The sequence below is a fragment of the Odontesthes bonariensis genome, chromosome 7 (assembly GCF_027942865.1).
Source record: "Odontesthes bonariensis isolate fOdoBon6 chromosome 7, fOdoBon6.hap1, whole genome shotgun sequence".
NCBI classification, from domain to species: domain Eukaryota; kingdom Metazoa; phylum Chordata; class Actinopteri; order Atheriniformes; family Atherinopsidae; genus Odontesthes; species Odontesthes bonariensis.
The window spans coordinates 31976337-32002587 of NC_134512.1; the positions used below are offsets into that span (position 1 = coordinate 31976337).

The 26251-nt window shown below is 39.1% G+C and overlaps 2 protein-coding genes across 2 annotated transcripts in view; both read right to left on the minus strand.

The window, feature by feature from the left end:
- Positions 1-289: 289 nt before the first annotated feature.
- On the minus strand, positions 290-2495 carry LOC142384795 (monocyte chemotactic protein 1B-like). The gene is made up of 3 exons (XM_075471102.1): positions 2235-2495; positions 1049-1166; positions 290-953 (listed from the first exon to the last, which is right to left on the minus strand). Exons 1-3 carry the CDS (start codon positions 2299-2301, stop codon positions 839-841), a joined length of 300 nt encoding a protein of 99 aa, XP_075327217.1. The 5' UTR covers positions 2302-2495; the 3' UTR covers positions 290-838.
- A 9369-nt stretch (positions 2496-11864) lies between these two features.
- smpd3 (sphingomyelin phosphodiesterase 3) overlaps positions 11865-26251 on the minus strand; it is a 117835-nt gene continuing 103448 nt past the window's right edge. The window contains exons 8-10 of the mRNA XM_075470571.1: positions 21326-21389; positions 19585-19753; positions 11865-16038 (exon numbers count right to left, since the gene is read on the minus strand). Of these exons, the coding sequence (XP_075326686.1) occupies positions 15937-16038; positions 19585-19753; positions 21326-21389 (335 nt within the window). The 3' untranslated portion in view covers positions 11865-15936. The remainder of the gene's footprint in view (positions 16039-19584; positions 19754-21325; positions 21390-26251) is intronic.

A 26251-nucleotide genomic window follows, 5' to 3' on the forward strand; every position in this document is an offset into this window, starting at 1 on the left:
TTGACTTAGCTAGCACAACTCAAATGATCAGCTTTTCTAAAAGCTTTGCTAAAATCATGAAAATGTGAAACTATGTTAAATGAGGAAATATTTTTGATTAAAACTAGTTGCAGTAGCTGTTTTTATCCTCCTCTATCTCACATATCTCACAATTAATACAATTTGAACCACTAATAGTAAATAAATCATTCTTATTTCATACAAGCCTACTTAAAATTGTTTATGTTGAGAGACTATCTAAGTTTAAAATAAATCCCCATAAATATGTGAACCAATAAGACATGTTAGGCTAAACGAACTTCCACATATGATCGCTTTAATTTAAGAGAAACAAATTAGTGAGAAAACACAGAAACAGGCGATTATTTTGTCAAATTACATTACTTGTGTGAACAATTCAAAGCATAATTAGAAAAAAAAGCCCCAACAACTTCACTTTAAATAATATTAGAAAAGAAAGGTAGAAAGCTATCTGCACAGTAACAAGTGCTGTAGCTCAAAGCTTATACTCTACTGATGACACAATGTGGAGTTGGAAGACATTACTCTTTTATAGTGAATATACTTTGTCAGGTCAGGTAAAATCACAATGTAAAGGTGTTTCACAGTGTTGCCGCCGGTCTATATCAATAATAAAGAACTGTAACTCAAACATAATAATATTTCAAATACAGGGCAAGAAATGATCTCTGCACTACTCATTCAAGTGAATATATGATATTGGAACATATTATAGATAGACTGAGAGCTTCAATTTGGTCATCATTTCAACAGATGAAGCATTAAACAGATAAACGTGTCCATGTGGGCTGTTATAGTGGGTATGTTGTTGACATGTTTACAGTGTGGAAGACTCTCCTTGAGCAGCTTTGTTGTCCAGGTATGTGATGAGCTCCTTCACCCACTGGGCTGAGGGTCTGACGCACAGCTGGCGGCCAGCCACTGTCTTCAGCCTGAAAGAAACAGGAGGAAGTTACGTCAGTGGAATCGGGAGCAGAGTTAGTGACGTTGGTGATGCGTAAGTGGTGCTGTGAGACTGTGAACTTACAAGATGGCGGAGTTGGAGCAGCGTTGGCTGGTCTTGATGTAGCCGGAGACTCTTTCTTTATCCACTGGTTTGTTATTGAAGTTGAAGCAGCATTTCCTGGGGCCAGCACCACGCAAACCTGCAAAGAAACAACAGCGAATGAACAACCTTTTATGACTCTCATTCATCATGTACCTCTTCTCTTTTGGTTCCCTTTTTAATTTCTGCAACTGGTACTGATGTTTTTAGTTAAAGAGGTTGTGCTCTTTGTACTCTGTTCCTCTGAGTTAAGAATAACTCCTCTGCTTTTAAAGGTACAGGCACTGATTGTGTTTTGTTCTAATTAAAAATTAAAAATTAATTAATTTGCTTTAATTCTTTATTTTTGACTTATATTTTAAAGTATCTGCATACTTTCGGTACTTTCAGGGGATGCCTTTTCAATATTCACCTTCCTTTTGGTTCTGTTTTGGTCTCCACCGTATCATGAGCTAATATTTTGGCCTTTGGCGGCAAAATGGTGACTATCTGATTACTAACCCGCCTCTGTTTGGTGCTGTGCAGGGACTGAATGTGAAGTTTAAATTAAAACACAGCTAAAACAGATCAAAAAGAGCAATCACTTTTACATTTTAGTTCTTAAGTCAATCCATTTTTTATGTAAATATCCGGAATAGTGCAGCTTTACTGGCCCAGTTATTAAAGTGATATTTATGGACATAATTCTATAAGTAAGCACCTTCACATTAAACACCCTGTAGTCATTTGAACTACTGTTTATGTAAATATAATGTCTCAAAACAATACTGATTTCTTCAACCTTCAAAGCTGCAATAATCTAATAATTCTTTTGCGTATTCAGATCTAGTCAGATTAATAAATGATTGGCTGTTGGTTAAAACTGTTTCATAGAACAGCTTTAATTACTTATAATGTTGACTCAAAAATATAAATTTAATTGACCATTAAAGCTACACACCTTATAGATTTGATGTATTGTTTTTGTAAAGATATTGATTTCACTGTTTTAACGGCTCAGGACTTATCTATTTGTGTGTTTTTTCCAGAAAACATTGAGCAGAGATATCTGTGGTTAATTGGATCCTAACCTTACAAAACACACAACAGCTTAACTTCTAGTTTAAAAGTTGGTGGATTAAAGCCGCTACACGGCCAACATTTCTCTTAGTTCAGATCTTGGTCTTACCTTCAGTCAGAGCGATGACAGCCAGCATCAACACCAACACAGACAGAGCGAGACGAGGAGCAGCCATTCCTGAGGTGAGAGTAGATTGTCTTCACAGTGCAGCAGTGGATTATAGTCTCAGTTCAGCTTTGTCAGCTTGTTGCCTGTGCTGTTGAACTGCACCTGCTTCCAGATTTATAGAGATCCAGCAAGATGGGGAAGACCCCTCGGTCCATCATGGGACAACGACGTCTCTGTCTGTGGGACTGCCGAGTGGGAGTTTTCACAGCGTGGGTTATTTCATGTGGGTAATTGTCCTTTAGTTAGTTCGTGTTACTTCCTTATGTGAGCAAATGAAACTTTTAAAATGAGGAAGCAGTTTTTTTTCAGCCGTGGTTTCCCTAGGAACCACACTGCGCTTGAGTGACGTGACCAAAACTATTTTACTCTCACATGGTGTGCTGTCATTCTGACATTATGACCCTTTTATAGCTGTAAACTGTGAAAAGTGGGCACCTCAGTGCAAACTAGTGCTGTCAACCCTTCACAATATGGATAAATAAACATGCTGGAAAAAGATTTGATACATAGAAGAATAAAATAGAATAGAAAAATACTTTATTCAATTTCAAATTAGTCAAGCTCAAAAAATTATTAATATTTACAATGATTGTATATTAACAACAACAATAATAATACCAATTGTAATAAAAATACTACTAATAACTAACAATAATAATAATAAATTACTAAATAAATAAATTTTAAAAAAATCTATAAAAAAATCAATTAATCAATTTCAGAAGAACTCAGCAGTCACTGTTAAAAAGCCTTATGGCTGTGGGAACAAAGGACCTCCTGATGCAATAGAAGACAACAACAAAAAAGACATACTGAGCAAAGACAGAACAAAGACTGTGTATATGGAAAAATCCCAAATTGATAACAAAAATTCCAGTCAGTAATAACTTCAGGTGAATAAACAAAATGAGGGATTCACAAGGAGCCACAGCAACAATTACTTGATTGATTGCTTTGTTTATACAGTGGAAGAAACACACAGAAGTGAAAACATTTAGGATGTTGTCAAGGTTTTTCACATGGATTATTGCTTAACCACAACATTCAATACATCTGTGTGGAGATGGAGGTTTTATACTCACTGACCGGACTGATTCAGTCATTTCAAACCTGGGGGGGAAGACACCCATTTTCTTTCACAATGTGGGGCTCGGGGACACACATCCTGATTTTTACACCTCATTTACACCTGGTATTAAAGAACAATTCTGGCTTATTCAAACCTGATATATCTACATTTACTGTGGTTAGTAGTCACGCTACCTTTGCTCTCTAACCTTTGGTCTTTTGTAGACCCGGAGGACTGAGGAGAGAGCCGGGCTGAAAAAAAGGAAAATTAACTGAAATCAACGTAGGATCTGTGTCAAGGTTATCTGAACTTTGAGATCTGATTTAGCTGCGTTTTACTTTCATACGAGGTATTAAATAGTTTTGACTTGATTTAGAAAGTTAACATGTTTTATAAATTAAGACTTTTACTGTCATGTAGATAAAGGAAATACACAAAATGACTCCTCCGCATTTAACCCATCCAGGGTTAGGGTGCCAGGTTGGCACCTGTTGAACATACTTGCACATTTTTATTTATTTTTAAAAATTACCTCTTTAAAAGTAAGAAAGGGTTGAAAATATTAAAGGGGAACTGCGGTATTTTCAACATTAAGCCTCTTTTCTGAGTCGTCTGCAATGTTTTAGAACCCCCCTCACCGCTTTTTTGATGTTTACTGCTGTCTCCGGTATTTGCCTAATTTTGATTGTTCTCAACCTGCTTCAGAATGGCAAGTCACGCGCATGTCTAGAAAGGTCCGTAAAAGCACAATAAACGTCCGTTTTCAAAATCATCAACTCACCGGAGTGGTTACTGGTGTGCACTGGTAATCCATATCAAATTTCGTGGCGAAAAGTTGCTTCTGTCGTGTTTTATTTGACATTTTGTACTGGATGTTCGTTGATATTACTCCGCCACCGCTAAGAAAATAGTGCGAGCATGAACGAGCTGCCAAATAAAACACGACAGAAGCAACTTTTCGCCACGAAATTTGATATGGATTACCAGTGCACACCAGTAACCACTCCGGTGAGTTGATGATTTTGAAAACAGACGTTTATGGTGCTTTTACGGACCTTTCTAGACATGCACATGATTTGCCATTCTGAAGCAGGTTGAGATGAATCAAAATTAGGCAAATACCGGAGACAGCAGTAAACATCAAAAAAGCGGTGAGGGGGGTTCTAAAACATTGCAGACGACTCAGAAAAGAGGCTTAATGTTGAAAATACCGCAGTTCCCCTTTAAGGGTGACAGACCAAGGAGAACAAATATTTCTTTGTATAACAATATATCTTTGTTGTACACTCTTACTGGATGTACTCATCTGGGTTTTTGGCATAATTCAGTTTTAGTAATCCCCCCTGTTTGGTCTGAACCAGTCATATATGAAGACACCTTGCAGCAGGTGCTAATCAAATCATCTCCACTAGACAGTTCAGTTACTTTTATCTAACCTCGACAATCTCAATGTTTTTCCTTTCATTTTTAATCTTTTTTTTTCTCAATCGGAAAATAAACAGCAATTCAAAAGACAAACACAATCAAATAATCATTGGTTATTTCTGTCATGGTCCTCTGAGCACATGAATGCTCGAGGATATGACTTCAAAGCACAGGAAAGGCAAATAAGTCCACCTACAGTTTGGTTGGAAATACCTAGAAAATGTTCTTCCTTGATTAACTCAATCGAAGGTATTGCTAGAAAAATGGTTGTGCAACCAGCGACTTGAGTCATCAAAACTCTGGAATTCTAATGAATAAATCAGATTATTGAATAACAACTTTTATTGTATTGTGGATATTTCAGCAAACAGTTAATTTCTTATACATTAAGCAGACAGGAAGGAACACAATAGCGTTTATTTAGTTTTCCAAGTCAGTTCAGCTGTTTTCATCCAGTCGTGTTTTCACCCAGTGTTTCTTTCACAGATGTTTTCTGACCGCATGGGAGCAATGAAACGAGCTGGACTTGGCACAAAGTATGAAGCCATATCAAATCCGTAATATGTAAGATAATATGGTTGGAAGTTGAATTACTCCTGCATGTATGTATGTTCAATGGGACTCAGATTGGCTCAGGCATTAAGAGCATGCTCCACGGTTGGCTTTGAGTCAGAAGTAAAAGAAGAAGCTGGTACATAGAGGAGGAAGAAGAAGAAGAAGAAGAAGAAGAAGAAGAAGAAGAAGAAGAAGAAGAAGAAGAAGAAGAAGAAGAAGAAGGTGGTACGCCATGTTTCATGCATGGCACAGGAGCATCATCTTATAAGAAATGCTATCCCATTATCGCTGCCCACTGCTTTTGTTGCCTGTGTGGCTCAAAATGTTCAGTTCTCTGAAAGAGGGGGAAAAAAAATCAATAAAAAAGGAGATGGAAATAGGATTGACCTTAGCTGCCATTCAGAGCAGATATCTGCTAATAAAGAAGAAGCCAAAATCTCATCCACTGCTGTATCTGACCCTCCTTTTTTGGCTAATTTATTAAAGTAAGCTGATTTATTATACTTTGACATACATTCAGTTGCATCCTCATTTCATGGAGAAATATGCAGTGAACTTTATGAGCTATATTCTTCACCGATTAAAAATATGTATTTTTTAATACATGTAGTTATGAGGAGCAGAAACGGACTGAGATCCAATTTTAGAGTATAATCCTACAATGTGTGCATAAAAAAACCTAAACAGCCTGAACAAACCTACGTTTGACGTCAACTTCAGACTCTCCATTACCACAAGGGACAGTGTGCATCTCATTTGTAAAAAAAAAAAAGACCAAAGAAAATAAATCAATCAGCTTGTACGAAACAGACAGAGTTGTAAAAATATCATGGTCAACTGTTCTGCTCTGTGACGTATTTGTTCAACCAAGAACATCTCCTGATGAATTGGAACAAGGTCACCGTCTGGTTCAACGGCCTGATGCACTGTAACTGTAGCTTGATTTAACTGTGCATGGACATGAACTGGTTCGGTAGTTCTGCTTTTTGGTGCAGAGCAAGAAGTTTATGGTGGTTTTCTGTGAGACTTTTCACAGGAAAAAGATGACTGGTCACTGCAGAATAATGAGAGGTGTGACAGTGAAAAAGAAAAGTCCACAGAACTTTTATGGGAGGAGATCTGCAGGGTTGGATATTAATACTCTCTTTTCTTTCTCGTGGAAGATGTAAAATGTGATGTAGAAATACACAAAAGTTAAAAGTTCAATTAAATATATCAAGTTTTGTGCTTCAAGAAGTCTACTTAGAAAAGATATGTCATAATTCTGTAAAAGAGATTCAGATATTTGTTAGATTTGAAACATTTTCTATTTAAAGAATGTTAAACATATTAGGATAGCTTTAGCTTTTATATTCTAAAACAAACTTTTGAGATTGGGTATCTGAGCAGGATCAACTTTATTCAGCGTCAAAGGAAATGATTTAGGCAAAACCAAATGTTTTTAAGGCACTTATTTATTTATAGATCTTTATAGATTTTCCCGGGCATTTATTCTTTCTACTTAAAAGAAATAAACTACTTTGTGTCCACAGGTGATCACACATCTGAGGGGAGAAAAATTGCGTGTGGAGTTCCTCAGGGTTCAATTTTGGGGCCTATTTCATTTCAACATGTACATGCTCCCACTGGCTCAGACAATGCAAAGCAACTAAACTCACAAATCTACATCACCATATGGTACTGTTCTCTCCCGTTATATGGATATACGCGGATCTCGAGTGATCTAAATAGCGTCCGAAGGACGCCGACTTTCACCAAACTGTTAGCGGTGAGTTTCTGAACGTATTTAATGCCAAAAATAAGGTCCAGGTTTAACTTCCCCTTTAATTGCAGTGAACAAATAACTGGATGATCCACAATTTTCTTCACTGTTGTTAGAGCCAGTTTAAGTTCATAATGTTAAAAACCACAAACCAAGCCAAAAACCTGAGTCTTTTTATGGACTAAGACCTGAATTTAAACTTTAATTTCAGCCATATCAAGTCACTTATGAAGTTTGCATACTAACACCTAGATAACGTCTTAAGGATTAAAGGACTAATGTGACAGAGTGATTTAGAAAAGCTTGGTAAAAAGCTCAGTAAACTGGATTACTGTCACACAGTGTATGAACTGGTCTGCCTGAAAGATGATCGAGTCCTCACTAAGACCAGAAAAGTGCATCATATCTCTCCGGTCCTGACGCCTCTACATTGGCTTCCTGTTCATCAAAGAGTTGGTTTATAAGGCTTTACTTGGTTTAGGGCCAAAGCACATCTCAGATCTTCTGATACTCGATGAACCTTCAGGACCTCTCAGGTCTTCAGGAACAGGTTTGCTTTCTGTTTCCAGAGTTAGAACTAAACATGGAGAAGCTGCTTTCAGTTTTTATCAACCAGAAAACTGCAGGTCTGTGTCAAGTCCAGCTGCTCTTAAATCAAACCTCAACACTTTTCTGTTCACCTCTGCATTTCATTAACTGGTTTAATCTAATTACAGGACTTTTATTAATAATGTTCTCCCCTCTGTTTTACTTTTTAACTAAAGTTTATGTTTAAACACTTTTATGTTATATATAAAGTACTTTGAATCATCTCGTTGTTGAATTGTGCTTTGCTGATTATCAGTAGTAACACCTAAAGGTATAATTTGGAATTTATTTTAGCATACTTTGTCTGAATTAATGCATTTCTATCTCATTTTTAAAGTTAAATATAAAATTTCAGAACACCTGGATTAAAAAAGAGGACTCCATGTAAGTAATAAACTGAGTTTCAGGCAGATTTGAAATGAGTGAACCTTTAAAGATGTCCATAGAGCCAAGGAGAGTAGGATTTCACTCAGTTCAGACCAATAATTCATGCAAAAGTATTGAATTATTAATCTTATTTCTTGTTTAATATGCAACTGTATGAAAGACTCAAAGTGATTCAGAATTGGTTTTTATCTTAGTCACCTTAAAGTTGATTTCTCTGGAAATTTATACACCGTTTAACACATTTTCAGCTCAATGACTAAAGTTTCATTGTGACGGGACTTTTTCACACCCAACACAGTATGCTAATGTTAGGAGTTAGCGTTTCTCCCCTGTTAAGCAAAAGCAGAAGGACTCCTGCAAGTAGTTTCACTTCCTCTCGATTTGTCCCTTAAGAGAGACAAACAAAATCCTTTTTTTTTTTGTTTTAACCTTGAAATAGACTTTAGATATCAGCTTCCCTGGTGCTTTAAGCACATTGGCATTCTTAGGTGTTATGACATTAAGAAAAAGAGGAAATTAAGCGAAAAAATGATTTCAGTGGGGTCTTTTCACTTACCACACAACCACAGTGACCACTTACCACGAATTCACAATGGAATTAACGTCACAGTTGGTTGTTGCACCAATTATTCCTACACATACTTTGACTGGAGCACACTGACGACCTCTGAAAATGCTGAAAAACGACACAGGACACAGATAGAGAGGGAAAGTTCTTTTGATTTCCTTAAAAAAGCAGAAGAAAACAAGCAGTTTGTCGGAGAAGCTTAAAAAGAGAAAAGCTATTCATCCCTCTGCCACATTACAGAGACCACGTTTGACAAATCAATCAAGAAGCAATCCCCACCAAAGACAAGAACCAATTAAAAAAAACATGAAATTAGAGAAAACATAAACCAGGAAAGGATAGCAAAGTGAGGCATCACTTCTACTTAAACTACAAGCCTGAAGCGTTATCACAGTACATGCAGCAACGCAAGCTAAGAGCTGAACTCCCCGACTAACTGCTGAACAACGCTGTCCTCAACGTGACACAAAAAGGGCAACTTTTGTAATAAAAAATGTAACAAAATACTCAAATCTTCTCAGGTAAGCTGTCAGAAACTGAACCATTGATTTGTTTGGACTATCGATATATATGTATGTAAAAAAAGAAAGCACAAATGAGTTTTTTTTAGAATCTATAATATCCTCTACAGCCATGAAACACTGCATTCAGCATCTTTATTGTTGTAACTTAATGACAAGCTGGGTAGTTATTAAGGTCATCTAATTTCTGTTTAAGTGTTGGTTTTGAAATGGTTCAAATCCGACTAATTGCCATGCTTGGGCTGTGATTACTAGGAATTATTCAGAGGCTGTGGTTGGCTAATTATGGTAGCTTGATTGTCATTAGCGACAGTGTTATGAGGAAGATGAGACAGAAACTGGGTGGAAGGCAATGCTGATGGTGTCCAGAATGACCGAAAATTGAGGGAAAATGTAACAGACTGAAAGCCAAGACTGCTGTAAATGTGAGTTTTGAGCCAACGGGCTGCAGGCAGGTGAGATTTGATCAATTGTAATAGATCCAAGGTCAGTTTGTGATGGAAAAACACTGATCAGGCTGTGAAATATATCAAAGCTATTAAATATTTTACCTCTCTCAAATCCAGGTCAACCAGCAATTACGCCAAAGAAATTTCTTTATCAGTTAATGTTAATAATAAGTTTTCCTGTTCGGTTATATGCAGATGACACTGCTCTGTATATATCTATTTGAGGTCACAAATTTGAAGCCGCCTACACTCACAGTTTTTCCCTTCATTGATTAACTGCCTGAAGCTTTATCACCAGGTGTCCCATTTCTAAACATCCTGTTTTCTAACCTTTACTCTTAAGACACCTTTAGTCTTTGCTTTTGTACCTTTAACCTCTCGGGATGCATAAATAATCCCTTTTTGCTGCTGCTGGAATGTGGACACCAGCATCTACAGTTTGTTTACAGGTTAAAGTAGTTTTTTTATCTTCCTGTCCAAAGGTTTACATCATCAGAGAGATTAATAGGCCTTTATGTAATGTTTAGTCAGTTCAGTTTGGCATGATTCTACTTTTCGGTTGTTGATTTTATTCAGTTAATTTTGGTTTTGTGTCACTATTCCTTATATATTCATCTTAATTCACTGTTTTTGGAAGTTTTTGAGTTTGAAGACCTCGTCAGAGGCATGATGAGGCACCTCAGGGGGTTTATCTTTCTATTACATTTTTAAATAAATATTCTGTAGTCCTAGATAACTAAAAAAAAAAGCAAAACAGTTCAGTCACTGTGTATCGAGTAAATTTGACTGATGATTCTAGAAATTTAGAAATATCTATTAAGCTTAACCTCTTATTGTGTGAGATTGTGATATATAGTTTAGCCATTAGTGGCAGAACTGAGCAAACTGAAGCCGATTTTAGATCATTTGCATCGACTTCAAAGCTCCACAACCAAACATCTTTACAGGCCTAATGGTGTAAAAATGCATGAATTGAAAAAGGATGATAATATGGTCGATTAGATCTGTTCATGCTTTTGAATTGTCATTTCCTTTAGAGTTTCAGTTGCGTTTAGAGTTGGGACGACGCATTTCTACTATCTCCCATCCGATACAAAAAACATTGTAGTGATGTAGTTTGACCCTAAGTGGAGACACAGGTTTTAAGCAGCCGGTGACATTTTCTGGGAGCTTTGACACAATCAGAAACAAGGTTTATTGCATTCAAAGGACCCTGCAGTAATATTGAAATGAAAATAACTTTCATGGAATCTCCCTTGAGCTTTGTGGCTCTCCTCCCACGTGATTAATTCTTATACGTCTTTGTTCCAACCGCTAATCTAACACCTGAGTAATTAAAAAAAAAAGTATGATCCCGTCACACTGTCTTGATGATTTAAAGTCGGGGCTCTGCAACAGCTTGAATTTGATGCCTTGACCTTTAAATCAAAAATATGCAAACACAACCATTTCCAAAACAAAAGGCAAACCTATTGATGAAATGAATGACATCCACATTCCAGCTTTTAAGAATACGATTCATCACATTAGTCCTGCTGTTTAACTCCCCGTGCTAATTAAATGTTCAGCAGTACTCAGGTTTCCCGTAATAAATAGGACAGTTAAGTCGTGATGGTCATTAAATATTCTTCTACTGCTCCCAGTGGACTTCCACCCTGAGACTGTATCTATTTACCTGCAGATCTGATTCTCAGGGATACCGTGGCACCTTTCTGTCTTATACTGTGGTGTAGAAACACAAGTTTTTAAGGGATTTGATCTAATTTGTTCAGCTTAATGAAAGCACACAAGCGGTGATTTGCAACATAAAATAGATAAACATGATGAAGCACAGAAACAAACCTTAATAATAACAATATATTAGTCATAGGTATAAGATTACTTAAGTCATAAAGGGACACGCGTGACAGCAGATATGTGAGCAGCCAGGTGACCTGTGGAGTCATACTGTGAATAAAAAAAAAAACCCAGATGTTTCTGGTTTTAACTGAAACATAAAACACACACTCATGCACACACAGTCTCATATCTGTACTGAAAGTCTACATTTCTACTACCAAAGTATAAGAGTGATTCGTCCAAATGAACACCCACACACACACACACATACACACACGTATATAAGTGTTGAACGTGACAATTCACTCCTCTCAAGTGATCTAGAAACAGGCAGATAGTTACAAAACTGTTGTAAACATTGTTCACCGTGCAGACCATGGAAATCAATCAGTATCTGAAAACCTAAACTATTTCTGAAGTGCACGTTTTATTCAGAAAAACAAGCATCAAAGATTGTTTTTACAGACATCTCAGAGAGAAATATACAGCAGGATTTTGGTTGTCGTCGAATGTTGACTGATGAGAGCATGGACACGATCCATGGATTCCCAGAATGCTGGAACGTTTATCTGGAGCTTTCTGCCAACACGTTACCACGTGAAGTGTTAAGTGATAAGGAGCTAACATCAGTTAACCCCTCCCACCCTGAAAGTCCCGGTATCAGGACCACATTACTGAAAATGGCACATTCAATGAGGCCTGTTAATACTATGACGGCTGCAGGAAATGTAGTTGAGTTTTAAGAACTTGTTCAGTAACATCGGTGCCACTGAGACATTGTTTTAAGGCTTTTTCATTTAACTTTGATAATAGAATGAAAATCCTATTTGCTAGAACTCCTCAGATCTCACTTCGTCCTGGGCGGTGCCTCCCAGTCGTGGTCCTCGGGCCTCACTGCCCTGAATGTTTTACAGGTTTCCCTCCTCTAACGGACCTGATTCAAACGGATGGATCTTTACCAGGGCTCCCGCAGAGCTCAATGAAGAACTACTGAGCCGTCTCATTTATCTGAATCAGGTATGTTGGAGCTGGGAAACGTGTAAAACACGCAGGGCAGGAGGGCCCGAGGAACAAGATTTGGGAAACACTGGTCCCGGTGATGGAGACAGAATGACTTACGATGTATTTTGTATCAGAAAAGTGGGACTCATCGGCTGTAGAGCTGTCACTGAATAAACTGGATATGGAAAAATTCAAAAACAGCACAATGGATTAAAGGATTGGATTTCAACAAGCAAATATTTGCTTGTTGAAAAAGGAAATAACACATTACTCTTCAGAAAATAAACAAGTGAATGAATAACCCTCAGTTTAGTTCATTGAAAGTGCATTTCCACCCACGTAGAACCGGTTTCGGTCCGGATTCTTAACCCAAATGTGGAAAATGACACGTCTGCTATCCTGATTTGCTGATGAGTTGTGTTATGTTAAACTACCTACACTGGCAGAATGAACCATCTGCCGAACAACGTCTCACCATAAGCTTAAACCAATCAGATCAATAAGGTGGAAGCAGTTGGTAAAACCACCACTATCTCCAACTCGTCACATACTGATGCTTGGTTCAGGGCCCTTCGGGTCAGTTTTTATATTGCCGGTTATCCTTCTGCAAGCGTTAGACTCAAGCTGCTGTATTTAACTTATTTTATCTTTATCTCAACTTCCTTTGCTCTACCGCTGCACTACTTTGTTAAAAGTACCACATTTTCTTGGCCACAAACGAAGATGGATTCTCCTCATGATTGCAATCTCATTCCTTTCAGCTCCTCAAGGTAACACAGAAAAATGCCTGTTGTTATGGCGATGCAACTGTTCCACCACAAATGAACAGAATGACACGAATCAAGTTTGGTTTGCTTCATGAAACCCGGGTTTGTCACTGATCCAGAGCCAGAACTTTACTGGTGCTACAGAGGTTTTGTTACAAAAAGCCTCCGGTGGATTGATATCACCTTTAAGCTCACTAATGTCAGCAAATTTGCCAAATAAATGACTTTTCTGTATCATTTTGCATCCATTTTCCAAACAGAACTGCTGCATGTGGCTGCATTTCAGCTGAAAGTCCTTCTTTTATCTTTTAGGTTTCGGGGTAAAGGCTCCACAAAACATCCAATCAGCTTTCCAAAAACCAGCGTTTCCACAGCGAACACAGTTCAGTATCCAACCACTGCTCCTTACGCAGCTCCCGTTTGTCACCCCGGTCTGTGTGGCTCTGCTACAGACTGGGAGTTAGCATAGATTTAGTTGGAGTTATGCTGAGCATCTGCCTCTGAAGTATCTGAAGAACAAGTTTAAGATGAAGCTTGTTGTGAGAATTAGACTGTGCAGATGCCAGATTAAATCAAATGGTAAAATAAACACACTCAGTTTTTAGAACTGCTTCAAGGCAACTTTAGTGATTTAAAGATTAAGCAGTGTGTTTTTACGATGTCACCTTTTAAGATTGTAGATAATTTCCTTCTTTGTATTTCATTGACAACGACTCCAAACCCTTTATTGACGCTTACTAAGAAAGGAAAATGTCTGATATGAAAACGTGATGACATGACATACGCTCACTTTAGCATTACGTACCTAAACTGGGTGGAAGAGGAGGCTCTTTCTTAATAAGACTCAGTGAAGTCACTGAATAATAGGCTCTTCCAAACAGAAGCGCAGGACATTAAGGGTCAAATTGAGGTGACTTTAAAGACAAATTATCTATTTTCAAGCATCCTGGACTGTTTATAAGCCAGAATACTTCAATATTTTGCCTTTAAAAGAAGTTTTTAGGCAGAAGGTAGATTATGGAAATGAGATTAGACAGTTAAAAGAATATTTTGTGCCGTTTTTGTAGCAGATATTTGAATTCAACTCAGCTTCTTTTAGCTGTTTTTTTGCAGCTCTCAATCTGTGAAAGTTAGTTTTGCTCCCAGTCTGAACACTTCGAAAACTGCATCTTTAGGTAGTTTCACACTCCATCTTGTATCTTGTACACTGTTCTGATTATTGTGTATTTATGAGTGAGTTGTGTCGGTCTTTGGGACTGTTTTGAACTACATAATGTGCGTTCTTGATATAGCACAACCTGTGGGTGTTTCAAATGTTCCAGAGTAAAGAGGTTTTGCAGTTGCGTCTCTCAGCGTTGGACAACTCGCTGTGCTCAAACCAAAAACCAGACCTGATCCTGATCCTGTTCCAGTAACCCTAAGACATGCTCACAACACAGTGATGGCTGTTTAATCATCCCCCGAAGCCCTCTGTGCACGAGGGGGGTGAGCTGTGTAAATCTTCCACTTTCTGTGAACATCACTGCGTGTCACATGCACAGATGCCAAACTAGCATTCAGACTCACAAGTGTGTGTTTCAGGGCAAAATGCTCCTTGATGCATCCAATCTCAAGTAAAGCATGTATCAAGCTGTTATATTAGTGCTGTAAACGGAAACCATTTCCCATCATGCATCAGCAAAGTTTCATCAAAAAGGGTTTTCTAATTTTTTTTTTACCAGCCATGGCTGAAAAACATGCCGTAAGCATCACATTGCATCAAACAAACAACTTCTTCCTGTGGTTTCATGTCCCTTTATACAACATATCTTCTTAGAAACATACCATTTAGTATTAAACAGGCATTTAAACTCCCTATCATATAAAAAGTGTTGTGGCAACAATAGAAATTGTATTTCATTTTTCTTCTTTTAGAAAGACTTGTTTTGTTTTATATATATATATGTATTTTTTTTTTTTTAGAAAAAAAAGACACTTGTTGAGGTTCCTGGGACCGACGTGGGGGCAGTAAGGTGAACGACTGACAGCAGAACCGACCAATAGCCTTTCAGGAAGAAGCACGACACAAGGACACAGACGGTCAGTGTAAAGGCCAGTCAGTAGCTGTATGCGTCACTCCAATGATGTATTTTCCTTTTATACACTAAACAATGAGCATCCAACGGTCCCTGAAGGTAGAATCATAAAAAAAAAAAATCAAATCAAATCATACTTACACTATGACTAAAACAGATCTGATAAAAGGAGTGTGTATTGGCTACATGAAACTCTTCACTGTGAGTAAAACGCTCTGGATTCAGTTCAGCAGGGAGCGCTGGAGAAGAGGCCAGGTGATGCTCAACAGTCTAAAAAGTCCGTCTCCTGTGGTTGTTGCAGTATTTAGTGCGTTTCTAAAAGTGAGGGTGATTTACGGAGGAAGATGAATATCTTTCTGGCTTCCTAATCTGAACTCCCCCAGCTTATCTTTCCCTTCCAGAGTCTTCCTCTGTCATATCTCTCCTCAGCTTCCCCTCTCATCTTCCCTCTTCTGTCCTCTGAGTGCACCTCCATCGATTCATCTATCTCCTCTCTGTCCTTTCAATCTTCGTTCATGCTGCTCCACATCTCTAAACTCATAACGTCTTCCTCTCCTCTTGGTCGTTTGTCGTTCCTCCATGGCAGTATTTCAAAAAAAAAAAAAAAATCAAAAATCAAAACTCAGGTGGTCAATCTAAGGCTCCTCTTCCCCGGTGGAAACAGCCAGCCGCATGGCCACAGACAGGTGGTCGGTGAGGCCGGCCAGCTGGGTGACAAAGCTGAAGTCCTCGATTTCCTGCAAGATGAAGACAAGAGATGAACCACTGCGATCAACCGTCACGACTGCATAAAAGTCACATTTTAGTCAGCAGAATTTTAAACTGTCTTCCTTAACTTCTACATGATTTTTTTTTGTATTTTGTATTTAAAGTTTGATAGATATTACTAATATCTATTGAGCTGATATTAGCTTGATTGGCTGCAGTTGGATGAACAGTCATTTTAATCTTTGCAAGCTCAAACTTTGCAATCAGCAAACCTGTTTCCTTTTCTTTTAATGCACATCAAGCCAAAAACTGAGCGGGCATATCAACCTAATTACAGTTTTCCATTTACCGTTTTCCTTATTCTCATCTTCTAAAAATGGGGATGAAAATTTTGGTAACGACAAAAAAAAACCTTTAAGCCCAACATTTTTCTGTCTGACCCATTTTCATCCCGATGTCATTAGTCTAAATTAGTTTTAAGTGTACGATGCAGGGCTCGAGTCTTCGATCAGATATTTTGGGAAAATAACCATAAACTGTGTTGCTGTCTTCACATACAGCTTTTAATCTTTATTGTAACAGGCAGCGCTGTCAGCTGCATGCTTATCCAAAGACAAACTAGCAAAAAAAAGACAGAAAACGGGTTGGTTAAACCAAAAAACAACGTACAGGTAAGAGTTTGCCCTTTTTGTTTAGAAAGTAGCACTCAAGATTCACAAATGACACTGAAAACAGAAGGAGTTGGCAGGTATAAGAAAGAAGTGACAAAACAAAAGCACCATTCTTCCTTCCTCGAGTCTTTATTTTTGCATCGCTTTTGTTTCTCTGCGTGGTTTCCAGCCAGCTCATCCAAACCTGTGCGACCAGATTTTTGTTTGAAGGTTAATTGTTGGGGATTTACTTCACTTTGTCAGCCGTGTGGTTTGGATTTGAAGCAAAATACAGCAAAGATGAATTAGTTTAATTTCAATAATCCATTCATTAAAAAAGTTCATTATTTGTACAAATGTTTACGATAATAATGCATGACTATGCATATGAATTAAATGCTGCCGCATTGCCATCCAGGTACAAAACAAGCATCATGTCACACCTCCTTTTTAAAGTGATAAGGCTTTATGAATGTGCTTATAATGTCTGATAGACTTGTCTGTAAAGGTTAAACTTTATTTCTCCTTGTGTCTTTTAGTGCTTGTATTTCCATTTATCATTTTAAATGTTCACTTTTTACTTCTCTACTATTTGTATATGTGTTCATTAGGTTTCATAAGAAGGTTTTGTCAGATATGTACCCACCTATCCTTTGTCATTTGCTTCATTTTAGGTTTATTACACTGGAAAAAATCTAAATCTTACCAAGTATATTTGTCTCATTGAGTATCTCATTACACTTGCTATAAGACAAAATTGCCTAACAAGTACCATTTCAGCCAGATATAGGGACTTGTTTTAATATAATACATCTTGAATATCTTGTTAAGTGAAAAAGTCTTGAAAACATCTTGTTTTGAGTCATATTTCACATGAAACAAGCTTTTTTTTCAATTTGAAGAGGTTTTTAAGCTAATTTCAAGATCACTTTTAATTCAAAAGTCCTAAATATCACATTTTATTTCAAGAAATCTTGACAAGCCGATTTTCACTAGTTCCATTGGCAGATTTTTTTGCTCATTTCAAGCAAAAACGTCTTGTATTTGTTGTTTTTTACTTATTTTTGGAGGAGCATTTTTTCCAGTGTACTTTTTAGGGCATTAACATTCAGTACATCTGACACTTCTGACACCTTGAGTTACATTCCAGTTCCTGTGTAAATAAAGTTTGTTTGATTGGTGCCTTGGGCCCTCAGTAAATGGGTTTTTATTACAGTTGGTCTGCGCTGCTGTGACTTGAGTTTGTTGACAAGAGGAAGTAAAGTGCATGACAGAAGATGCAAACAAGCTCTACAGAACTACCAACTTCCCCTAACATAACCTCTCAGAAACCCTTCATGCACTCATGGTTTTGTCCATGAGAGTATTGCTGCATTTAAACCGGTGGGCCATCCCCAAGCTGCTAACACAAAGTTAAATGTCACTTCTTTAATGCTTTCTTTTCTAGGACCAACCCTTGGGCGAAAGAATGCGGACCAGTGTCTCATGGTCATGTCGGGTACTTTCCAACAACTGCTCACTGCCACATGTTGGGCTTTTACACGAACCGCTGCAAACATTGGTCCCACAACTACTCTTACCACTATATTCTTAATTTATTGCACAAAACTGATCCTCTTTAATAGCGATGCATTAATAAATAATGCTTAATCATTACACTTGAAAGCATTAGCGGAAACGTGTAGTTCAGGTGTGTTTTAATATGTACTGGATTATGAGAAAATAAACAAAATATTGTCAATTTAAACAATTATTAATATTAAGCAGAATGTGTAAATGACTGGATGTTACAGTATCCATGTACTGCCACAAGATGGCGCCAGGTAGCTGAACACTAAAAGGAAAAATTCAAACAGAAGAGAGGTGCCATGTAAATGATATGATTTGGTTTTCTAATCCCTCACAGAGACTCCTGGGAGACGATTCTGTTCTTATTCCCCTTTCTAGTGAGTTTGTGTTGCTGAATTTTACAGTTTACGTCTTGAGATTTGGGTGAAATATTCTCCCAAACTGAGAGATGGCTCGTCCGGCTGCCACTTCTACCTCACGTGGTACAGAAAACAAACTTAGAGAATCAACCGCGACAAAATAAGGCAGATTCTGTGCACCCTGAAGGTCGCATCATCATACAGGTTTGATAACCAAACACTACCACAGATATCAGACAAACTGTCACACAACATGTGGTATTTGAGCTGTGGATCCCTGCAGCAGAACCAGAGCGCAGCCGGTTTAGATGCAGAACTGAAATGGACGCAACACTTTCATTTATCTGTATTCACTTGTGAGAAATCAACCCTTCAGGATCGGCCGCTCAGATTTTAGAGTTGTGGTCACCGTCACAACGTGTCTGCATGTCCTCGAGGAGGATTTTAGGTGCTGGGAGATTTAAACCAGCTTGTTTTTATTCATTTATTTTTATTTTTATTTCAATGATTTTATTGCCTTCTTGTGATTTTATGTAGCTGTAAAGCACTTTGAATTGCCTTTGTGCTCTACAAATAAAATTGCCTTGCCTTTGTGCAGACCTGCAGTGGCTGAAGGTCTCTAAAAGAGCTAAAAACATTCTTGTTCATGTCACTATCAGCCTTCTTTTTAACTCCACCGTGAGGTTATGTTGCCTGGGACAGAGCGGAAATTAAACTTAAAACAAGACGTGGAACACGATAAATGATCTGAATGTACAGTTTATGTAAAAACTGTTTTGTTAGATAACACAAAACGTTCGATTTCTCAAGTTCATATGATTTTTTATCATTCAAAAGATGATGGAAAAGCTGTATCATTGTGTCGCAACAACAATGAAGATCAGAGGAATTAGATTTAAGTGGATTTGGATAAATTAAAGCTTTATCTTTTTTGTTGCCAGAAAGAACTACGTTGAGTTTTGCCAGCATTGTCCTGTAATCCGTTCCTGAATCCTACCAGTTTCCAGTCCTGCTGCAGGCCCTCGTCGCTATAGAGGATGTAGTCAATCCGGCGCCCGTTGCCCTTCAGCGGGATCTTCCTCCCCTTCTGACTGCTGGCAGGACACTGGTTCTTACTGGGAGGAAACACCAGGTACTCCTTCCTGCCCTCCTCGTTCTCCATCACTCTGATGGAGACGGAACACACTGGAGTTTAGATTCTGACACTCATTCTGCAGAGCTCCCCCTGACTGTACGAACGGCTGCTCGCCGTGCGGCCTCCACCGGTGTCGAAGCTGGAAGAAGGTGCTGATTAACACAACAGCCATGCATTCATTTTCTGTAGGATCCAACTCCAGTGTAGTGGCCATTTGTCCATTAAAACACAAATTAAACTCAAACCAAACAAAATCAAAAGGCCACTGATGCACCATGGGGGATGTGGTTTAATGCAGGCAAAAGAAGATGAATGTCCAAAATGAATTCTTGCATGTTCTGATGATTTATTTCCAAACAATTAAACAAACAAAAGAACAAAGAAAACCATGCCAGCTGCTCTCTCCTTTTCCCCCCATGGTGCATCAGTGGCCTTTTGATTTTGTTTGGTTTAAGTTTAATTTGTGTTTTAATGGACAAATGGCCACTACAATCAAGTAAAAAAACCATTGGCCCACCCAGGTGCATGCTGGTACTCCAGGTGCACAGTGTGACCCAATTACCAAAATATTCTAAACAAATAACTAACAAGGAATATTAGCAAAAAATCTAATCTAAATAAAGCACTGAAATTAACCAAATAAAGTTACTCACACTGGAAAAAATCAAAGTCTTACCAAGTATATTTGTCTCATTTCTAGTCAAAATATCTCATTACACTTAATATAAGACACAACTGCCTAAGAAGTACTATTTCAGCCAGATATAGGGACTTGTTTGAAGACAATACATCTGGAATATCTTGTTAAATGAAAAAGTCTTGAAAACAAATTGTTTTGAGTCACGTATCACATGAAACAAGCTTTTTTTGACATTTGAAGAGGTTTTTAAGCTAATTTCAAGATCACTTTTATCTCAAAAGTCCTAAATATCACATTTTATTTCAGGAAAATCTTGACAAGCCGATTTTCACTAGTTCCAATGGCAGATTTTATTGCTTATTTCAAGCAAAAACGTCTTTTATTTGCTGTTTTTTTAAATTTATTTTTGGAGGGGCATTTTTTTTCCAGTGTAGAACCAAAAAACAAAAACTAACTTTACAAATAGCTCCTCCATCCAGTAAGGCTGGATTTCCAGCTGGGCAACCAGACCATTGCCCCTTTGAATCATTTAAGGTTACATGAGCCTCAAACCATGCGGCCACACGGGCTAAATGGCTGGTTACCCGTGAGACATTCTGAAATCCGTTGACATTCTTCTCACAGTTCTAGTTATCATTAAAATTTTACACACCTGACATTTGTGAACAAACATCCTCGTTGAAGGTAAACCAACACATTTCATGGCTAAGATAACGTTGTGGTTAAATATGTCAGAACTGTGGAACGGGTTCACATAAATGAGCTAAGGAACTTAAGTTCAGTTCCTTATTCGGCTAGTTGACTGCAAACGGTTGTATTTCTCTGGTGTGTTACAGTAAAGGTTGGTTAATACGTTTGTGATGAAGGGCTGAAAGACCGTTTCATTCATTCTTCATGATTCATTTTCTTTTACTCCACTGATATTCGGCAAAATGTTGTGTTTTAAAGGTGCGCGGCACTCACTTTTGTAAACTTTCAGGTGAAGTGACGTCTTCGTCGTAAAGGCCACTGGGATCCAGCAGAGTACCTGTTTAACGACACATTAAAGCGCACGTCAGTGTCGACAAACACAGCAAATTAACTCGGCTTTATGGTGTCTCTTTGTGCTCTTTGAGGTGTCCTCTGTGGGGGGGTGAGGTTTGAAAAGTTGACTGACAGCCTCTAAATACACACAACATCTGTTGCACATCTGCCTCCTTCCTCTGCTGCTCGTTTAGAAATCTCTCCCATTTTTTTTTTATCTTGTTTTGCTGGAAAAAGGAGCTGCCAGGGGACCTAATCTCCCTCATCTGTACACACACACCTGTCTGTTTACTCGTTTAAGGCTGTGCATTCACTCTTTCAGACCCAGGACCCAAGAATTTCTCACATCCGTGGACACATGTGGCATCAAGTGTAAAACAAACAGTTAGATTGGTAGTCAAGCCTCTCTGGAGATAACTAATGCAGCTTGAAGAAAGACAGTTTCAGGTGTTTATATGACTTCCTAAAAAGACACTTTTAAAGACACTTCTTCTATAGAATTAAGACAGAAAGTATCAGTGGTGCTGATCAAATTCACCTGATTAACTGATCATTAATAAGTGTGAGCAGCTCTATAACAGCAGAAGTTTGCTGGTCTGGAGCATTCAGGTGTGTGTTAACACGATGCCAAGGAGGAAAGACATCAGCAATGATCTTAGAGAAGCAACTGTTGCTGCCCATCAATCTGTGAAGGGTTAAAAGGTCATTTCCAAACTATTTGGAGTCCATCAGTCTACAGAGAGAAAGATTATTCACAACTGAAAACATTCAGGACAGCTGTCAATAATCCGAGGAGTGGACTCCCCAGCAGGTTCAAAAACCCAGGAGCTACATCTCAGACTCTGCAGGCCTCAGTTAGCATGTTAAAGGTTAAAGGTCATGACAGCACAGTTAGAAACAGACTGAACAAGTATGGCTTGTGTGGAAGGGCCGCAGGAGAAAGCTTCTTCTCTCTAAAAAGAACATGGCAGCACAGCTTAGGTTTGCAAAGCTGCATCTAAACAAACCACAAGACTTCTGGAACAATGTCCTTTGGACAGAGCAGAGCAAAGTGGAGATGTTTGCTCATAATGCACAGCAGCACATTTGGAGGAAACCAAACACAGCATATCAGCACAAACACCTCACACCAGCTGTCAAGCACGGTGGTGGAGGGCTGATGATCTGGGCTGGTTCTGCAGCCACAGGACCTGAGCACCTCGCAGTCACTGAGCCCACCATGAACTCCTCTGGATACCAAAGTGTTCTAGAGTCAGATGTGAGGCCGTCTGTCCGACAGCTAAAGCTGGGCTGAAACTGGCTCATCAACAGGACAAAGATCCCAAACACAGCAGCAGATCTACAGCAGAATGTGTGAAGAAGAGAAGAATCAAGGTGTTGCAACGGTCCAGTCAGAGTCCAGAGCTCAGCCTGACTGAGATGCTGTGGTGGGACCTTCAGAGAGCTGTGCAGAAACCAGAGCTGCAAACCTCAATGAGCTGAAGCAGCGCTGGAGAGAAGAGTGGGCCGAGATTCCTCCACCACCATGAGAGAGACTGATGACGTCACACAGGAAATTATTACTTCAAGCTGCTAAATGTGATCATGGGGTGAACTTATTGCAGGTGAATAAAATGTACAAGCAACTTGTCTCTAACTACCAGCTTGTTTTACTTTCTTTGATTTTGTTGGCCTTGTGGATGAATGAATCATTTGTTCAGAAGTGTTTGTCAGTCAACTGATGACATGTTGAGTTCAGCGCAGGACTGAAGCGCCGCTCTGACAGCGTGAAATCGGTGGGCGGCGTCTGTGCCAACATCTTGTAACGCTTGGAAACTGTAAGGAAGGTTTCCTGCGCAGCCGCTCTGTTGTCGTCAGGACCGAGAGTCAAAGTAGACGAGGCTGGAATCAGGAGTCTTTAATACCGTGTACAGCGGGTCATACAGCTCACATGCATCAGAAGTAAGACCTCCAACAAAGAAACCAGGTCCTATTTATACCCTGAGCTACCTCTGTATTTAGGGGTCATCTTTCTCATATGGTTTCTAGAAGGAAAGTCCAGATATCTTGGTGCCATCTTGACATATCACACGTTTTCTCCAAACCTCCTCGTACTGTCTATCTCAAGTCTGAGCCTTCCAAGGTCCCGCATCATCGATCAGGTCTGGTTTCTGCCAAAGCACACAATCAGAACCCGACTGTCCAGCAGCTTCAGTTCTGTCCCGTTTCTCTTCTGAACATCTCCAAACGTCTTTGTCATGCTCGATGTTCAAGGTGTCTAAAGTTATTCTACCTTTATTCAAATCCCAAAAATCATATTTCCAAAAATACTCTCGTTTAGGGCTGGGCGAGTTAACTCGTGATTATCGCGTTAACTTGGAAATTGTTTAACGGTGATAAATGTTTTATCGCACATTAACGCTTTTATTATTGTAAAAGTCTGTTGCTGTCTGCTGCGGAAACGGAAAAGAAAGACCGTTACAGGTGCTCCTTGGTCTGTGGCTGTGTTCGAACCCGCATACTTCTCCTACTACTCATACTGACTTTGTTCCCGGATGTACACTAGATGCATACTAGATTCGCCGAAATGTTGGGTAGTCATCATGAGGTTACTACTCATACTCAAACTACCCAAGATGCAACGTAACGTGACGTCGCCGATCGTCATTTCCTGTCAAAACGGCAGTTTCAAGCTAGCTACAACGAGGGTAGGTTCACTTCCTGTTTTCAAAACAAAAGCACCAATTGAATCGTAATGGCTTTCCCTATGATAAAAGGCAACGGGTATTTTATTCTGTGAAAAAAACCGGAAGTGCGTTGCTCACTACGGCTAGCTTAAGTAGCGCCGAATTCGTGGGAAAAAAATTGTAAATGGCCGGTATTTTGTCAGGTTTTCAACACGTTGGGGATCTAAACGACTACTTTCTCGCCTGAAAATGTTTTCAAATGTTGCTAAAGTTTACAGAGTTTAGAGCTTAAGCGAAATCAGCTTCAGGCCGGCTGATTTCGGCTCGGGCAGGAGCGAAATGCATTGTGGGTAAACGTTCTGCATACTGTCTGATCGATGATTATGTAGTATGTAGTATGCGGTTTCGAACACAGCCTCGGTGTGAAGCTCACGGAGCTAACCGGCGCTACTTCCTGTTTTACTTGTTTCAACATAAAAGCACGTATTTCAAAATAAATTTAAAAAAAACTCCTGCATTTACTGCCAAGTTGAATTGTCTTCTCACCGTAGTAGTTCCAGTCTAAAATATCACTTAAAGGCAAAACACACAACTGATAGCAGCAAGTCATTCAAGGAAACAGACAGTGGAGCGAGGCTTCTACATAAAAACTACAGAAAGATGCTGATGTTAAAAGTGTGTTTGCACAACAAATGTTATGGCACTTTCATTCATATGGCAGCATATTTAAAATAAAACTAAATGCTAAAAGCTATACACTACTTTTGAATTAATTTTTGGATTTTGCGTACAAATGCGATTAATCGTGATTAATCAGGGAAATCATGTGATTAATTAGATTAAAAACTTTAATCGTTGAACAGCCCTAGTCCTGGTTATAATAACGCTATTGATGATAATACAAGAGAAAATGAACAGGACAGCAGACTATCAGGACAAATAAGCATATAGAAGCACAGAGTTTCACATGTTCATCGGTATTACATAACAGCAGACCATTCCTGCATCCTCTTTATTGATCTGCTGTGTGCTTTACAATCCTCCCCTCACTACGACGAGCAGCCTCTTGCTTCCAGTAAAGCTGCTCTGAAAGAACGGTTTAGCATTTCAGCATTCATGACTCTCAGACCGCAATCCGCTGTCGTACACCGGTGAGAAGGAGAGATGAGCACTCAGAGATCCTTCTGACAATGAGGCTCTGCGGCCGTAGGCTGGATAATGTGGTTAAAAACGCTCCGAACAAAAAGAGCATCCTTCTGAAGTTCAGCTCAGGAGAGCTGGGAGCTCTGACAGAGAAGTGGGCGTCTGACGTGCAGACCGCAGTTTCCACGAATCTAAGAGCAGGTTTCAGAGCGCGGAAGGAAAGGTGGTGAAGTACCAACGTGGAAAGCTGCTCTGCACAAAATGGATGCTGCGGGCCTTCCCTCTTTCAGGTGGTTGGCGTGACCTTGGCTCCTCCAAACTCCTAAACGCTGACACCACCCGCGAGCTGACCGAAACATGCACTCCCTCGCATCAGTTTTAAGCACCCTTCCTCATCTTATTGTTTGATCTTCCTCCTGACCATGAACACATCATGAAAAGGGGGAGTGGACTTTTTCTTCTTTTACAGAAGCCTTTCATTTCACGGCTTCACTCGTGAGAGGTTACCTTCACTCTTCTTAACTATCCGGGGCTCTCTTTGTCACGATGGAGGCGAGAAAGCGTGGAAAGGACACGGATGAAGTAAAAGCAAACTGATTTATTAAAAAAAAAAAAAAAAAAAAGGTTAACAAAAAGCGCGGCTGAGCCGGAAGACAAAACTAGACTGTGGTGAAGAATACATTGGTAAGAAAAAACATGAGTATTGCATGAGAGAACTTAACTTAGCTGGGCTTGGTGTCATGAAGGTGCAAGGATTTGACCCAGTGCATGGGGAAACCTGGGCTGTGTTCGAAATCGATACTGCATACTTCCATACTGCATACTCATCGATCAGACAGTATGCAGAGCGTTTACCCACAATGCATTTTGCTCCTGCCCGAGCCGAAATCAGCCGGCCTGAAGCTGATTTCTCTTAAGCTCTAAACTCTGTAAACTTTAGCAACATTTGAAACATTTTCAGGTGAGAAAGTAGTCGTTTAGATCCCCAACGTGTTGAAAACCTGACAAAATACCGACTATTTACAATTTTGTTCCCACGAATTCGGCGCTACTAAAG

What these genes read in the sequence shown, in the direction of transcription:
- LOC142384795 (XM_075471102.1), bottom strand. Translation starts at nt 2,301, where the DNA reads ATGGCTGCTCCTCGTCTCGCTCTGTCTGTGTTGGTGTTGATGCTGGCT. An exon ending in TGTCATCGCTCTGACTGAAG is followed by an intron (nt 1,167 to 2,234) that starts GTAAGACCAAGA and finishes GTTTCTTTGCAG; the next exon opens with GTTTGCGTGGTGCTGGCCCC. An exon ending in TGCTCCAACTCCGCCATCTT is followed by an intron (nt 954 to 1,048) that starts GTAAGTTCACAG and finishes TGTTTCTTTCAG; the next exon opens with GCTGAAGACAGTGGCTGGCC.